Source organism: Dipteris shenzhenensis, chromosome 13 (assembly GCF_047967505.1).
Source record: "Dipteris shenzhenensis isolate YYH24624 ecotype China chromosome 13, Dip_SZ_1.0, whole genome shotgun sequence".
NCBI lineage: Eukaryota > Viridiplantae > Streptophyta > Polypodiopsida > Gleicheniales > Dipteridaceae > Dipteris > Dipteris shenzhenensis.
In genome coordinates this window covers 53,902,584-53,920,499 of record NC_141608.1, presented here as the reverse complement: position 1 = coordinate 53,920,499, position 17,916 = coordinate 53,902,584, and the positions used below count along the sequence as shown (strand labels likewise).

At 42.2% G+C, this 17,916-nt stretch overlaps 1 protein-coding gene across 1 annotated transcript; it reads right to left on the bottom strand.

Moving 5' to 3' along the window:
- Positions 1-758: 758 nt before the first annotated feature.
- Positions 759-9,016, bottom strand: LOC147895584 (MACPF domain-containing protein At4g24290-like). Its single transcript, XM_087383943.1, has 7 exons — positions 8,277-9,016; positions 3,714-3,949; positions 3,190-3,355; positions 2,975-3,064; positions 2,538-2,721; positions 2,278-2,444; positions 759-2,180 (listed from the first exon to the last, which is right to left on the bottom strand). The coding sequence occupies exons 1-7, from the start codon at positions 8,535-8,537 to the stop codon at positions 1,434-1,436; spliced, it is 1,851 nt and encodes a 616-aa protein (XP_087240069.1). The 5' UTR covers positions 8,538-9,016; the 3' UTR covers positions 759-1,433.
- Between the last annotated feature and the right edge of the window lie 8,900 nt (positions 9,017-17,916).

The following is a 17,916-nucleotide window of genomic DNA, read 5'->3' as shown; positions in this document are numbered from 1 at the left end:
CTAGGGCGGATGGGGTTTCTACATTTTGCTGCAAGATCAAAGAGTTGGGAAAGCTTATTGATGCGAGGCTTTGACACCAATATAGAGGGAGTGATGCAAAGTTGGTGGAATTGTGACGACTTTATCCCCCTTCATTTCCTAGGTCTAGGCATGAAAGAACATCCATCACATCACATTCGCCCCCAACGGCTTATACTCTCACACGGGCCAATCTTGGACACCTCACCACTCGTAACCTCTAGGAGATATCCTCCGGCCACCTTTCCACAGGAAGCAGCATAACTTGTGTGCTTATTTTGCAAAAATAGGAGGTCCAACCTTCTAAAAACAAATATATTTTTAGCATTCCGAGTGGGTCCCGTGCAGTTGATTGGGAATCTATAAACTAGTAATTCCAGTATTAGCCACGATGCTAGGTTGCAGTCCTACCTAAAAGAGAATACAAGAATAGCGATGGGACTGAATTCCTTTGATCATTCTAAACACAACAGATATGCACTTTCTCATGTGTGCACACACTGCACGCCAAACTCTTGTACAAACATGCACCTGGAATGCTGTGGTGCATATTACAATACACGAGATCATGCTAGTTGGAATCTATAAACTATATTAATGACAATGAGAGGCAGTCCTCCACCGATGATTATGAACCTACCTAAAAGAAAATACTAGATAGCGCAGGGAATGAATTCCTTTGATCACTCTAAACAAAACATACATGCACTTTCCTCTCATGTATGTGCACACTGCACACCAAACTCTTTTACAAACATGCATCTGGAAATGCTTGTGTGGATATTACAATACAAAGGATCATGACCTCCCTCACTCCCTTAATTCATTATGCGGGATCTGCTTCTGGTCTGTGCTATTGCTATGAGGCAGCACATTCAGTTCATACTATAGTAGCACAGCAGCTCATCCTTATCTTAGGACGGTAGAGCTTAACTGAAGTGTCCAACATTTCTGGGCAAGTATTGTTACGGCTCACAGAAAAGGAGAGATGCAAACTTACAAAAAAATCCATTTATATCCACACTTTCCGTCATCAGGGTCTCAACTTTTATTAGAGTATTTTCATTAGAGCTCACCTCCTCTTAATGCTCTGCTTCATCAAATCTCTACAGCTAATGTAAGGGCATGTCCCATATGAAGGGTAAGACATCTTATGCACTGAGTCAAAAAGCCAACATGCCATGTTTCACTCCTCAAACAGCAGCCAAGTGCAAGTCATGGAAGCATTTATGTAGCCCAGAAACTATAACAGTAAATATGTACATTGTATTGTAGCATCATCTGCCTGACGCGGTCCTCCCTCCTACAGCCAATTACATGAGGCAACCACAGAGGGTCCTCTTTCAAATCAAGGTGAGTGCCGAAGGACCTAAAAACGAAAACACCTTCCTTGTACTCCAACGGAACCAGCTATATCATCCTGATTGCAGGTATGTTAAGCTCTTACACTGCATACTCTGTTTAAGCTCATAGTTCAGCAGAGAGTACTTAGCAATCAAGCAGATCTTACTCACATCCACATCCAATTGCGCACCAATAACTAACCAGTGGCCAGGCATATCCTGTGGTCCCTTTGTCAATTCTCTTGTGTCTACAAATTTCAAAAGCTTGGGTTGTTGAATAGGTACAGGAGGTTCATCCAAGAACACCCCAGAATTTAATTTCACAGGGGCAGGCTTTGTTGTTTTGTTTGTTGCTTGTGATGTAAATGTGCTGCTCAGTGCTGAAAAGAAACCTGACTTCTGAGACAAAGTGATGTGTGGCTGGCACCAGCGAGATTTCTGAATAGTGCATCCAGGAACCCTTGAAAACTGGAGGCGAAGGTGCAGTACATTTTTTAGGCCATAACTCTTAACTTCAAGTTGGGCTCCAGTGACAACAAAAACATCATTCCTGCCAACTGTCCACTCCGGATTGAATTTTACAGGTGCTGTGCATACATGAGAGAAACCTTTACATTGCACAGGCTCAAACCACGCGATACTGTCTTGATCATCAGAGCCATGCCACAACGGCTGTTCGATAATCACATCTTCCCTCCAATAAGGTTCTAAAACTTGCGGCAGGCTTGATAGATGCTGGAGATGGATAGCCAACCTGTTGTTCTTCCTGCCCTCCAAATACAGGCGGAGCCCAGTGACTGGCCTTCTGCCGACAGAAATCTGCAAAATGCAAGTTTATGTTGTTGCTCTATAGTTCATTTATACAAAACATTATTCATTACAGAAGCATGAATTGAGAATTTAGCATTCCCCCAACCTGAACTGTATTGACATAGAGCCTGGGGCCCAACAAACAGAACTGCATAGATGGCAGTGTAGCTTGCTTCTGGGGCGGCCCAAGGGGCAAGTCATTGTACACTGGAGCCCATTGCCTAGGAACTTGAAATTCAAGGAAACATTGGATCTCATCAACAGGAGGCTTATCTGAAAAAAAAGAGTAATGAGCATTGAGAACCTCAAAAAGTCTGACAATATTTTATATTTAACAACTCCTCAGAATCTGCATGGATGTCTTACAGCGGAGGTACAGATTTATCGCGTGGTTCAAGAATCCACCTCCAGGGGTTCCTGATAAAAGGGCAGTTATTGGGATAAAAGACATCAATATGACATCTGGCACAGTATCAACAGTTGCCTGCCATTCACTGTGTGATTTAGCAGAAAGATTTCCTCCTCGCTTATGGGAAAATATTGTAAGCTCCTGCCACAGAATGCTTTGTTTAGAACCATTCATGTAATTTTGATTCTTGAAATAAATTTGTAAAAATGAGAGAAATGATGAGTGACATCATTAGAAGTCACAGCTCCAAGTAACAAATCACAGTTAAGTCTTGAAAGGGAGCCAAATGCGAGAATATTTAAGTTCCTGCCACGTACAGTTTGTTGAACTCTTTATGTCAATTTCCTTTGTTTTCTCTGGCTATTGAATGTTCTGTAGAACATGACAACTCTACCTTGCTTTTGTACAAGATTTTAGTACCGTTGATATAATCAATGGCAGTAGGAGCAGTAGGCTGCTTTCCAACTACTTTCCCATGTTGCATCTACAAAATGGAAATCCAAATGTCAATCTTCATTGCACAAACTCATTTATCTAGTTTGTTTCTTCCATTAAGACACGGAACACGCTTTCAGATGTAACCAAAGGAGAAAGTCATATAAAAATTACCTTTTGATCATTTTTGTCTGTAAACAGCTGATCCCCAAGCCCCTTCAAAATTGTATAAACATCCGTGGATGACATTGTCGAGGAGTGATTTTCTTTTAAATAAAGCACATCTTGTCCACCCACACTGATACCCAGGATAACGTGGGTTCCATATTTGGAAATAAACCTGTAAAAAGTACAAGTTTGACTCAATATGGAAATAAACCTGTCAAAAGTACAAGTTGGACTCTCTCTCTCTCTCTCTCTCTCTCTCTCTCCCGCCCCCCCCCCCCTAAAAAAAAGAAAAAAAGAAAGAAGGAATGTACATGTGTGTGTGTAGATGTGTCTACACACGTGCACGCGCGTGCACACACACACACATGTGTGTGTGTGTGTGTGTGTGTGAATCTGTGTGCACACACAAAATGAAACCAAATACATTGTAATGAAACCTTCCACTTTCATCAAGTACTCTAAAGAAGGGTATCCTATAACCTGGGTATAAATTCAAAGTAACAAAACTTCAGTTGGGTCAGTCGCTGTACCTTGCTAATCCTGCAGGCTCCCATGCAGAAGGCACAGCCTCCTTCACTTCTTTACGCAAAAGTAAAGAGCTTCTCAACTGAAGTTGGTACAACGTGATAAACTTCCCATCAAATGCTAAAGTTTTTGTTTGCGTTGCATCCTCAAACCATGATCCGGTAAAATCATACATTGCATTGAAGTGACCGAGGGGGATTTTTCCATCCACTAATGAACGTTTGTTAAATGTCTCCGACATCTGCCAAAAAAAAAAGAACGTGATATCACTAATGAGGTGGCTGCCTTCCAACTTCCAGTACTACCCTACGTGGGCTACCTCCTTAAGATGGGCTACAGAAGGTTTAAATGGAAGGCTTAACATCTCATTCAAATATACCGGAGTTTTTGATTACCTAAGAACTCCAACTGGAAATCCAGAAATACTGGCCAAGAAGAGGACCAAAAAAGATTCAAGTAGGTTTGGGTAAATATGGGATCCCATGCATGAGTCATTTCCTTGCCAAATTGATGAGCTCATGCTGCCAAATTCTCTCTTTCTAAAAACATCTGGATAGGTGAATCACAGCCCACTGCAACCACAAGCAAAAAGATCATCCCGTTTGGGAAGCGTTGCACATTTTACTCTTTACTTCCTTTTTGTAGTGGTGGCTTTAGTGCTGAAAATACCAAGAGCATGTTTCTCCATATGGACACATGTTGAAACCTATGGTGAGGTGCTCCCAGCCTGCTTGCCCTCTGTCCACCTCCATCCCCTATGCCTTACTTCCGCTTCCATCCCCTTCACACTGCCCCTACTGTCTGTTTGCCCCTCTTCTTGCCTGTTTCCCTTCAGTTGTTGCGAGTCTTCCTTGGACAATTTGTAATATGAGTGACCGGACATGAATACTGGTAACATTGATATTTTTGTATATCATCCAAGTCTGGATCCACTCCATCATTCAAGTTTGTATATTTAAAATGAGATGATAAATGATGCGATAATTAATGTTTAAATATTATTTATATAAGTGAATGATGCGATAATAAATGATGGTACAATTTCTTGATGCTCGTCAGCCTTCCTTTGGGTGCTTCTGTCCCAGAGCCCTCTTTGGGCCCTTCCTGCCTCTTCTGAGGCTGCCAGCCCCATCTTGGGTTCATTGTTCTTATGGGCTTCCTATACAGTCCGTGGGTTGGCATTTGGGCCTGGTAGCGCACTTCTTGTTAGCCTCACCCCTCTTCGAGCCTTCTCTGAGTCCTAGTGGTTAAAGAGGGTTCTCGTCCCTAACAGAACTAGTTGCTTTATCATGATTGGATGATCTAGGGTTACAGCTGGACAAAGCAGATGGATCTAGTGGTTTACCCTACAGTTGTCTGTGGCCCGGGGTAAGAATATATGAGTATCTTGATGGGAGAGAAATAGGGCACATTCTAACTCGGGGGTTTGGATTGATGTAAGGCTGCAATTGAAGCTGGCATGAATGAGGTTAAAAACCCGTGGATAGAGAAAGGAAAGGTTAAGCCAAGAAAAGCAAGCTATTTTGAGCAAAGTTAGTCTTTTAGGAAAAACAAGGCCTTTTGTGGAAAATGAGATACTTTATGCATGGCTTTTCACATTAGAGCCAGATCCTAAAGATAGCTAGAGCTAACGAATACAAGCAAGGGTGCTTAATATATAGGGCGTCCAGGAGACGGGTGTTTCCTAGGGACATGGATGTGTTGGCCTAGGCCTATGCCCTATTGTAACGTGCATGTGCATGACGACTAGCTTCCATGACACTCTAAACCTCAAGTTCGGGGGTTGTTCTGAAACACTTGGCCTATGGCTGGGAGGTGAGCAACCCTTATCGGTTTTGTTTCTTTGCACTCATCCATGGTTTGATTAGCTAACATATTCTAACTAAACATGTTACCAAGGGATAGGGACCCAAAATTGTTATTAAAGCCAATTTTGAGGTGAAAAGAATCTTGGTTGTTCAATCTACTCACCTAGTAGTGCTTTGGAAGAATGTGTGTTTTTCTTATTAGCCCATGATAAGGCGCAAGTACTAAATCTGACGATGACCTTGTTGGGTCTTTTCAAAAGCTTAGAAGCTCAAGAGCCTTTGAGGCAAGTCACATTTGATACATGGCTTGAAGCGACTCAGTCATGAGCTTCAGAGATCCATTGTAATTCAATCGAATGTAGGACGAGCAGGCTTCGCTATAAACTATGCTCCTAAGCTGAGTGATGACTTTGTTTAAGCCAAAAGTTGCATGCATGGTTCTAGATCGAACGCATGTGACGGTTATATATTGCGACTTCGCATGTAATAGTGATGCATGGAACGAAAAGTGTGATTGTAGTCGGCTGACTATTGAGCCATGCAAAGTATTCAAATGCACCAATGCAATTCCCCTTGTTAGGCAGGCAACATAGTGGAACCAAACCCCCTTTCTGCCCTCTCGTTGAGCCACGTGGCACACTATAAAAAGCAACCCCAAACCCACATGAGCGAATCCTATACTTGATGTTGCTAGATACTGCCTAGTTTCTCTCCCTCCTTTCTTGTTAGGCAGGCAGCACAGTGGCTTGGAACGAGATTCTGCCCACCCAGCCTGACACCGTTCACTGCTGCCTGCCTGGTTCTAGTTGTAGTTAGTCTAGGAAAAGCTAAGGCCACCAAGAGCTTTCAAGGCTCGGCCTTTTGAAATTAACCCTTGACATTCTGGAATGCCTTTGAGCACACCGATGGGGAACGTGCCTAGGGGAACATGTTCCCAATGTTCCAAAACACGTTCCTGAACAACAAGAACACATTCCAATTGACGCTCCTGATTCTGAAAAAACTTGAACCTATCACCAATTTGGAGCCAAATACATAATGGATTTACATTCATCGTTTGTGAGTATATTGACTTGCGTTCAAAAACTAGTCAAAGTCTTCTAACTTGGTTACTTGTAATTTAACCCTCAACTCTTAAAGGTTTAGTCACGTGATCTTCAAAATTCAGAGATTTGTATGTGACAACTCAAGTGTATACATCCATTGATAATAGTCTTCCTGTTCCCGTTGCCATTTTCTCCAAGGTGTTCCTGTTCTCATTTCGTGTTCCCATTCCCATTTTCATTCGCAAAGTACCGTCATATATGATGACATGGCATTCCCGTTCCCGTCCCAAGGCGCTCCTGTTTCCCAAACCCCGTCCCTGTTTTCCTTCTCATTTTGTTCCCTTGTGACTATGCTTCTTATAGAGACTATTTTTTCTAAATAATTATGCGAGTTTAGATTGCAGATAGTACTTATATTAATTGGTAACCAGATTTTTAATTATCAAATATTGCGGTTTTCTTGTGAGGATAACTATTCATGAAACCGAAGTATTTTCTTGTGATTAGTACAGATGTTACGGAGCTAAATTTATACAATGGGTCTTTCAAGTGATCAAGAGCATTGCAACATGGGAGTGTAAATTGAAGCTGACGTTGTATCTCATGCCTTCTTACTTGAAAGACACATTGGCCCAGATAAAGTGGATGAGACAAGGTCTCCAGCAATAAAAACCAGGTGGAGCCACACAGCAAGGTTTACCAGAAAATAAAGCACGATGGCAACTCCAGAGCAAGCAAATCAACCTTGCGAAGCTGGTTGACACCATAGAGCAGCAGGCGCATTAAAAAGAAACTCAGCTAGCTTATTGAGGTAACGTGAGATCGACGTGCGTGGAAAGGACTCACAAGTGCTGGATGCTACCCCATTAGACAAAAGGCTCATTCTGAAATGTACACTTTTGCAATGAGTTTTCTTTTTGCTCCCTTTCTAGCCCGGATTGCTAAGTGTGATCTGTTCCGTTCCATCTCATGAATGACTTTATTGTCTCCCATTGATTTAAGAGTTTATTTCCTTCATATTTCAACCATCGTAATCAATACGACGAACTCATGTGTCATTTCCTTAAACCACACAATATTTCAAGGACGATTCTTATACCAGCTGGCAAGTAGGGTATATTATCACTATCTAAGCACATGAATTTCATTTCCCCCCCCAGCAATTTTAGAGGCACCAATGTGTGCGTATAGTTAATGTTCATGCGAATGTTCTCATGTATGCTCCCAGGGGTCGGGCGGCCCAATACTAAAAGATTTAGGGGGGAGGATTCCCTCCCCACTTCGATAGGATCTAATCATGGCTCATAAGTTTATTGTTTTTCTTTGTATAAGGAGGTGATAGTGAAGGTGACGTTTGCGCACTCGAGCAAAGTTGTCTGTTATCGAAGATGCGAAGCTTCTTGCCAATTTATTCAACACTACCAAGCACCATATCATGCCTTACGCTCCCAACTCTTCCCCTCTCCGCCCTACACCAGTTTACGCATCAAACTTTTATTGAACTATAAGGGCGCCCCCTACAGTATAACATGTCCACTCTCTGAAGAATTGATTCCAGCTACAAATTGGGCTTTCTTGGCCAGACGACCGGCCTTTCCAAGTATGAGCAGATTGCTTGGCTCTAGTGCAGACGCAGACCACTAGAAGATGCACACACGACAGTTGAGCTGATGTCATAATTCACAGAACATTATGAAAGTGGAAAACAGCGTACCTGCTGAAATTGCATCAAATCCGAAGTGAATCGCGTGCATTCTCCTTTATCAAATTTGATTACTTTCGGAGCATTAATCGTAATGCCCCCGGGCAATGTTATTCTCTCAGAGCTATTATCAGAGAGGTCAACAACACGTCTCTTGCAGAATTTGGTGCGTATGTCTGTTGTCAAATCAAATCCACAACCTAGAGACCGCACAGCCTCCAGAGCTACCTTTCGACCAGTTTCCCTCCCTACTTCTCTGTGACTAGATCCCATTCCCAACTCCTCCTGATCGATCCAGCCTTGGTGTTAAGTTGCTGTCATTGCCAACTAATATTAAGAAGGGTGTGAGAACGAAGTAGCAGTGTCTCTAAAATCATCGCCTTTGTGAAATCGAGTCCTGAAGAAAGATCACCACGACCAGAAAGATCTTTCTTGTTTTGGGAAGAGCAATTTTGTATTGGTACTTATAAAAAACAGGCAAGCGTGATTCCAGAGCAAAAATCAGTCACGCAAGTGTTGTTGGAAAGAGCGAAGGTGGTGAGAATGGCAGTCGTTGATCGAGACCCAAATTCGAAATCTCGGAAGCAAACAACTCTGGGAGCGACAGAGGCAGGGACTGAAGGTATGATGATTGAGGCAAGGCAGAAAGGCAGGGCCCCTGGTAGTGGTTGTGTAGCGTGTGGGAGCCGGCGGTCCGCGATGGACCCAGAAGTCGCAGGAGAAAGGGCGAAAAGGAAAAGGGAAGGAGCGAGTAAGGGAGCCATCCCATCCCCAACATCCCCACTACCGGCCTTCCATTTCGGATGCTCTAAAGTTCCACGTTTTTGCCCAACTCTAACAAGTTGAATACATTCAAAAGGGCCTGCCCTCGAAGCTGGGACAAAACAATGGGGACAAAAATAGCCTCATAAAAAAATGGGGACAAAAATAGCACGCAAGAAGAAGAAGAAGAAGAAGAGAGAGGGAGAAAGGCATATTGAGACTCAAACAAGGCCAAAATAGAATTTTCATCATCTTTATGAATAAGTTGAATAAATTCAAAAGGCCTGCCTAGAGGTTGGAAGCTGAGAGAGAGAAGCAGAAGAAGAGAGAGAGAGAGAGAGAGAGAGGGGGAGAAAAAAATGGGGGCAAAAATAGCAATCATAAAATGTCCACGTCATTTTCCTTTATGAAGGGAAGTAGCCTTTACTAAAGCCTTCCTTCCTCAAGGAAGGCCAAAAGCAAAACGGACTCATCGCTATAGCCTTTCCTCCCGGGCAGGCCAATAAGTGAATGGGAAGCTAAATCTCCATTTATGGCCCCATCATTTTCTCCCACTTTCTCTTTCTCTCTTCTTCTTCTTCTTCTTCTTCTTCTTCTTCTTCTTCTTCTTTTGCTTCTTCTTGGCCTGGCTACAAGGAAAGGCTATAGTGATCGGTTGGTTTTGGTGGAGATTATAAAATGCTATTTTTGGCGTTGTAATTTTGTCCTCATCCAATTAGTGCTTGCTATTTTTGTCCCCATTTTCCCCCCCCCTTTCTCTCTCTCTCTCTTCTTCTTCTTCTTCTTCTTCTTCTTTTTCTCTCTCTCAGCTTCCCGGGAGGCCTTTTGAATGTATTCAACTTGTTTTTCATAGCTTAAAGCTAAATTTCTATTTATGGCCCCATCCTTTTCTCCCCCTTTCTCTCTCTCTCCCTTTTCCTTCTTCTCACCTTTCAATTTGCCCAGGCAGGCCTCTTCAATGTATTCAACTTGTTTGGCCTTCCCATGGGTAGGCTATAGTTATCATTCCCAGTTTGTGAAAGTGAAAATTCGGAATTGTTTGATTTTCATTTTCATTTTTGGCCTGCCCGGGGGAAAAGGCTATAGTAATCGGTCCGCACTGTCAAAAATTATAAATTTTCTATCTGGGGCTGGGTGGGTGGCAAAATTTGATGGGTGGTGGATTTTCTTTGTTGACTCGTGCAAACGGGTCATTGGCTGTCCACCGCTGCTATTTTTGTCCTTTGTGCTTGCTATTTTTGTCCCCCTTTCTCTCTCTCTCTCTCTTCTTCTTCTTCTTGCTGGCTATTTGTGTCCCCATTTTTTTCTCCCCCTTTCTCTTTCTCTCTCTCTTCTTCTCCTTCTTCCTCTTCTTCTCTCTCTCAGCTTCCAGGGCAAGCCTTTTGAATGTATTCAACTTGTTTTGATTGGGCTAAAGTTCTCTCTCTCTCTCTCTCTCTCTCTCTCTCTCTCTCTCTCTCTCTCTCTTTCTCCTCTTCCTCTTCTTCTCCTTCTTCTCCTCCTCTCTCTTAGCTTCCAATTTGCTCGGGCACGCCACATGAATGAAATTCACCTTGTTCAAAAATGTGGGTGTTTACAAAGCCAATAGGATCACATGAAGGATCCAATACATGCACACAACGACATGAAAGAAGGATCACTTAGGCAACTTTCATAGTCATTCTCAGAAGTGTGAATTGTAGGGGCGCCTTGCTGTTGTGGCGGAATCCCATTTGTTTGTCAAAAAATGCAACCCCGCCCGTTGTGCAAAATCTCGTCCAGCATCAATGGGCTCACCGTTGTGCAAACAACAAGATTAATGTGGGAAGGTTAGCCTAAGCAAGGGCTGGAAATTTTGAAAAGCAAGGGCTTGCAAGGTAAACTTTGGTGATTGTAGTGTGTTATTTCCTTCTTCTATAAGTCTAGGTATTCCCTCTAGGACTCCTCCAACCTTTGGTTGTCCCACATGTTCAAAAACGTGTATTAATAACATAAGCAAAGCTTGCAGCCCTGCATCGTGGGGAAATCGTTCTCACCTACAAAAGCTATGTCTACAAAGCAGCGTACAACCTTGTGAGGCGAAAAATCTAGTGCAAATTTTTTGTACTTTAATGCAAGATCATCTTATGTATCATCTTGGGCGTCTTATAGTTTAAGTTTTGTCCATGTGTTTTGGATGTTTTTGGTTTATGGGTTTGTGTATGTTTTGATTTGATCTTTGTTACATGGGTTTGTATATGTTTTGATCTGATCATAGTGTCCAATAGCAAGGTCCATCCATATATACATGTATGGGATTGCAGTCATTCGCATGTTTTCATATCTGGTTTGAGGGACTTTATGTTTGAGGGCTTACATAGATTTAATTGGGTGGTTTTATTGAGCGTGTGATTGTCTGTCTTTGTTTCTTTAGTGTCTTTCCATCACTCTTCCATTTGTTTGTTTACCCCTATTGGCTTGGGTAGGAGAACAATTAGTAGCACACCATAGATTTTGTCAAAGATGGGTTGATATAATGTAGGTGATAAGGAGAGAGGTTTAAAATTTGTGAAAATGGGCTAAGATGATGTAGGTGATAAGGAGGGAGGGTTAAAAATTGTAGTCATGCATGTCACTCTCATCCTTGAGTGGTTTAATCCCAATGCTTGGTCTCAGTAGAGTTCTCTAGGTGCCTATGAATGTGACACTAGGGTGGTATATTTTAAACACTCCAATGCTAATAGTAATGCACTCACAAAGGTCCACATTGACAACTTTGTGACATAATTAGACCTTGGTAGAGCGACTCTTAGAAAGGTATCATCACACTTTTGGGGCAAAACTATGATCATTCTAGCACTTGACCTCGTCATCATTATCTTTGCGACATATGATGGAGGCAGTATGTCCCACTTTGATTTTCTTCTTATTTTTACAAACACACAAATTTGGTAGCTAGGTGCATAATTCAGGAGCTCAAATAGACACCTCAAATGAAATGAATACATCATATGAACTTCCACACAGCCTATAGTATAGCAAAAGTTTCAAGAAGCAATTGAGAAAAATATTCTCTTAAAATATAAGGATTTGTAATTGTAATTTTTTAAAATTGAAGAGGTAAAAAAAGCTCTAGAAGTACATCATCATCTTGAGGTCATCTTGAGGTGAAAGAGGCACCATCAATAGAAGCAACCGAATCCTCTACCATACCAACATGGATAAAAGCCTTACATGGACATCATACTTACAAGGATTTTCAAATTTATGTTGTGATCTTCAAACTTATGTTACCTTGAGGTGAAAGAGGCACCATCAACGAAGCAATCGAATTGGCTACCATACCAACATAGATAAACTGAATTCTCTCCCATTCAAACATAGATAAACCTCTTACAAGGACATCATACTTACAAGGATCTTCAAATTTATGTTATGATCCCCCCCCCCCCCTTTCTCTCTCTCTCTCTCTCTCTCTCTCTCTCTCACACACACACACACACACACACACTCAGACACACACACACACACATGCACATACACACGCACATGCACACGCACACGCACATGCACACAAAGACCTTCCCTTGCTTGCTTGCATGCGTGCATGTGTGTGCACACACACACACACACACGCACACTTGCACACACACGTGCACGCATGCACACACACATACACACACACACACACACACACACACACACACACACAAGGACAACTCTGTCGTCTCCTTAATGATTTGTAGTTTATTACCAAAGACCTTCCCTTGCTTGGACATATCATGCAACTTGCCTCTTTAAGGACTTTTCACCCTGTTGTGGCTCCCTCGTGGTCCTTTCCCACTTCTCTAAGCTGGCATTAACTTTCATCTTGCATAAGACACTTCAAAAACCTTCATTCTGCATCAAATGCTTTAATTAAAGACCTGCATACCTTGCTTTTTCCTCAATGTGCCCATTCTTATATGCATATATGTTGGCTTTTAGCTCTATCCTTTCTTTTTTACTTTGACCAACTCAACAATGAGTACTTTTGGCTTTAGCACACGAATTTCTTTCCCCTTCACATCTAATGATTATAAAATGTTGACTAATTCCATGTACTCCTTTCAAATAATTTACTTGTGAAGTAAGCGTGCACTTTTGATTTTATGTTAAGCTAGAAATTTCAAATCATGCATTCTTTCATTTGAATATAGCATAGCTTAACTTTATAGTGATGTTGAAAAAGTATGCATTAGTTTTACATCACATACATACGTACATACATACATACGTACGTACGTACATACGTACACATGTATGTATGTATGTATGCATGTATAATACATGTGTGTGTGTGTGTGTGTGTGTGTGTGTGTAGGGGGAGAGAGAGAGAGAGAGAGAGAGAGAGAGAGAGAGAGAGAGAGATGTGTCCACTGAGAAGTCTTGATTGATCGTGAGTCCTAGCAACATTATGTGCTCATAACATCTTTTTTTTTTGCACATTAAAATTCATGTTTAAGCCTTTAAGGAGCCAAGACACTCCAAAAAGAGGGGACATGGGAAGGTCTAATTGGAGGTTCCACTTTGAGAAGCTAAAAATGTTGATTTTTCTAAATTCTCATTTGGATTTTTGGCCTTCCCAAGGGGGTAAGGGTATAGTGACTGCTGTGTGTTCCGTGAAAGACAAAATTTAAAATTTTCTTTTTGTGAAAGTCCTAAATTTTATGATTAGTCCAACTCCCCACTTTCTATTTCTTTCCCTTGAAATCCTCCACCTTCTTCTCTACTCTCCCCCCCCGCCCCTCCCCCCTCTCTCTCTATCTCTGTCTCTATCTTTGTCTCTCTCTCTCCCCCCCAACCCCCCCCTTCCTTTATCTCATGAAGTCTTCCTACACATCATCTCGAGTGTATTCTTTTTCACTTTTTTGATCTTGGATAGGCCTTATGAATGATTAAATATCATTCACCTTGTTATGATTGGGCTAAGTTGCACTTGCTATTTGCATCCCTTTAATTCCTCCGTCTTTTTCTCCCCCATAGTGCATGGTGATATCACTGCTATGAGAGAAACCCACAATGGGGGGGTAAACTCCATGAGAATCACCGTTGCATCTATCAATCAATCACTTGGACCTACATATGCTATCTTTTGACCAACATAGTTGGACCATTGAGGAGAGACCAAAGGAGATCATGTGACAGTGGCTCAAGATTTGGAAAGGGATGGCGTTGAGAGAAAATCAGTGATAGAACACTACTGTCGCTCGACCTGTTTGGGTCCCCATTGCCCTACTTTGTAGTCTCCATGATGTGGCCCACTGTGTGGAAAGTGCTATCATCACTCTAGTGGTCCTGACTCCGCACGTCAAAGAGAGAGGATATGTCTACAGCCCTCATGTGAGTGTCCACTCAAAGTTGGATGTGGCGAGTTATGTCCTCTATGTAGGTATGTATGTATGTATATGTGTGTGTGTGTGTGTGTATGTGTGTGTGTGTGTGTGTGTAGAGAGAGAGAGAGAGAGAGAGAGAGAGAGAGAGAGAGAGAGGTGTCCATTGACAAGTCTTGATTGATGGTGAGTCCTACCAACATTATGTGCTCATAGCATGGTTACCCCCTCTTTTTTTATTACACATTAAAATTCATGTTTAAGCCTTTAAGGAGCCAAGACACTCCAAAAAGAGGGGACATGGGAAGGTCTAATTGGAGGTTCCACTTTGAGAACCTAAAAATGTTGAATTTTCTAAATTCCCATTTGGATTTTTGGCCTTCCCAAGGGGGGGAAGGGTATAATGATCGCTGTGCATTCCGTGAAAGCCAAAATTCAAAATTTCTTTTTATGAAAGTCCTAAATTTTATGATTAGTCCAACTCCCCACTTTCTATTACTTTCCCTTGAAATCCTCCACCTTCTTCTCTACTCTCCCCCCCCTCCCCCCCCTTCTCTCTCTCTGTCTCTGTCTCTCTGTCTCTCTCTATCTCTCTCCCCTAACCCCCCCTTCCTTTATCTCCTGGAGTTTTCCTACACATCATCTACAACGTATTCTTTTTTGCTTTTTTGATCTTGGACAGGCCTTATGAATGATTAAATATCATTCACCTTGTTATGATTGGGCTAAGTTGCACTTGCTATTTGCATCCCTTTAATTCCTCCATCTTTTTCTCCCCCGTAGTGCATGGTGATATCGCTTCTATGAGAGAAACCCATGATGGGGGAGTAAACTCCAAGAGAATCACACTTGCATCTATGAATCAATCACCCAGACCTACATATGCTATCTTTTGACCAACATAGTTAAACCACTAAGGAGAGACAAGAGGAGATCATCTGACAATGGCTCAAGATTTGGTAAGGGATAGCGTTGAGAGAGAAAATAAGTGATAGAACACTACTCTCGCTTTACCTATCTAGGTCCCCATCACCCTACTTTGTAGTCTCCATGATGTGGCCCACTGTGTGGAAAGTGCTATCATCACTCTAGTGGTCTGACGCCGCACATCGAAGAGAGAGGATATGTCTACAGCCCTCATGTGAGTGTCCACTCAAAGTTGGATGTGGTGAGTCATGTCCTCTAGCTCTCCTGGGTTTAATACCTTGCTATCCCTAGCTTGGGTCACTAGAGAAAAAAATCCACGATCGTGCTCTGATTGGACTCGGATAGTCCCTCATGTGCTCTCCTTTGTGCTTGTTTGAGAGTTGATCTCTATGTCTCTGGTCCTCAAGAAGGAAAATAGCCACCTGTTGTTGATCTGGATATGCCAAGAATTCTCAAAGTGGGTTGAAACCATTCATAAAAAGACAATGGGAAAAATAAAGTGCATGCGGCTTCCTTCGAAATCGTAAGTCTTAAAGTCGGGTTAGTTAATTCCTCTCCACCTCTCGCCTCCACTCTCCTCCAATTAATCATTGTACCAAGCCATGGGGATGGCGAAAGCATTGAATCAACCATGGATTGTTCTCTATGTGTCTCTCTCGCTCTTCAATTACCATGATGCTCATAATCGACGAGTCGGCCTCTCTTCATATTTAGCAAGATAGTTTTGCCATTATCGCCATCATCACAAGCATCTCTCTTGGTGCTAGAGATCAATCAGTTACTTCATGAATTATCTCCTGCCTTTCATCTCCAGTTTTCTACCTGATTTTGTACTACCTCATGCCTCACGTCTATGAATTGAAAGAGACGGTCCAAAGAGGAAAAGTAGTTGACTTGTCGAACTATTGGCAGCTTTGTCTTTTGTCTTTACAGCTAGCTTGTCTGTGACTTAAGGAATTCTTTCCTTCAGCATCAAGCACTTTGACATGCTTTCATGGTAGGCTTATGCATGCAGGGATTCTAGGGCAATTTGGTTGATGCGCCTACGCTGGCTTTGGTCTACGACCTTTTTTGCGTGCCTCAACTTTATTCTCTAGCAACTTCTAATGGTTAAGTTTGCTACACGGGATTGATTGTCCAAGTAGCACGCTGATATCTTGCCTCTATGCTCTCTCTATCGCATTTCTCTTGAATCGCACATTCATTTATTTTGACGATGCCCTGAAATTAACCTTGTGCGGCATGCAGTTATCTCTTGGCTGGGTCGTGGTAATTTATTGATAAAAAACAGATGGAAAACAGCTTTGCTGGGTGAACGAGGGCAACTTGCGGAGCCTTCATATCATATTTGGAGTTTCCCCATAGCTTTGCTTATTCAATGCATACGGCTTTCTTGGAATTCAGTAATTTTTTGGCATCATAGTCTATCTGCTTCTTTCACTAGGGTTAGTCAAGTAAACCCTTGGAGGTGAGGTTAGGTAAGGTTAATACAAGGCAACTCAACCCACACTACGCCATGGTTAGGGGTGGTTGAGTTAGTAGGGTTAGGTTCAATTACTTTGACCATAATTAAGTTTCTTAGCCTTGGGTTAAAAGACAACCACATGGCACAGGGCCACCTCAGTAGTCACCCCTTGCCAAGCACAGCTTGCAAGCTACATATGAATAGCCTCTGCCACATCATGAGCACATCATCGATTGCCCCTCTCCTTGTTCAAAACTTCAACAAGCCGTAACTTCCAATCCAAGAAAAATTTGGACATGCTCCAAAAAGGGAAAGCGATCGTTCTTGCATGGTGATTTGCAAGAAGAGGTCTTTATGGAGTAGTCACTAGGTTATGTTCATGCTATTCATCCTGAGTTTGTTTGCACGTTGAAGAAAGCCTTGTATGGCTTGAAGCAAGCACCTAGAGCATGGTCTGACAAGATAGGACAGTATCTTGTCACTATTGGCTTTCAGATTTCCAAGGCAGATTTCTCACTCTATGTGAGAAAAACAGAGAAAGGTATTATGCTGCTTGTCATTTATGTTGATGATTTGATCATCACAGGTGATAGTGCTGAAGATATCCTTCATGTGAAAATGCTATTAAAGCCGAAGTTTGAGATGAAGGATTTGGGAGAGCTGCGTTATTTCTTGGGCATTGAGGTGATTAGATCACCAAGTGGGATACAGCTCTTGCAGAGGTAGTATGGATTGGACATGCTATCCAAATATGGGATGACAGGCTATAAGCCTATTTTAGTTTCTTTGGAGCAGAATGTGAAGCTGAGCACAGATGCAAGTGAGCTTTTGGAAGACCCTACTATGTATAGATGCATAGTAGGAAGTTTGATTTATATGACTATTACCAAGCCAGATTTAAGCTATGCTATTGGATTAGTAAGTCAGTTTATGCAGGCTCCAAGGAAACCGCATTTGGATGCGGCTAGATGCATACTCAGGTATGTGAAGTCCACATTGCAGTATGGACTATTTTATGAGGCTAGGGTTCACATACAGTTGCATGGATACATTGATGCTGATTGGGCTAGTAGTACTTCTGATAGATGATCTACCAGTGGATATGTGTTCTCTTTTGGGAGTGCTGCAGTCACCTGGAGCAGTAAGAAACAGCCTACAGTTGCCTTGT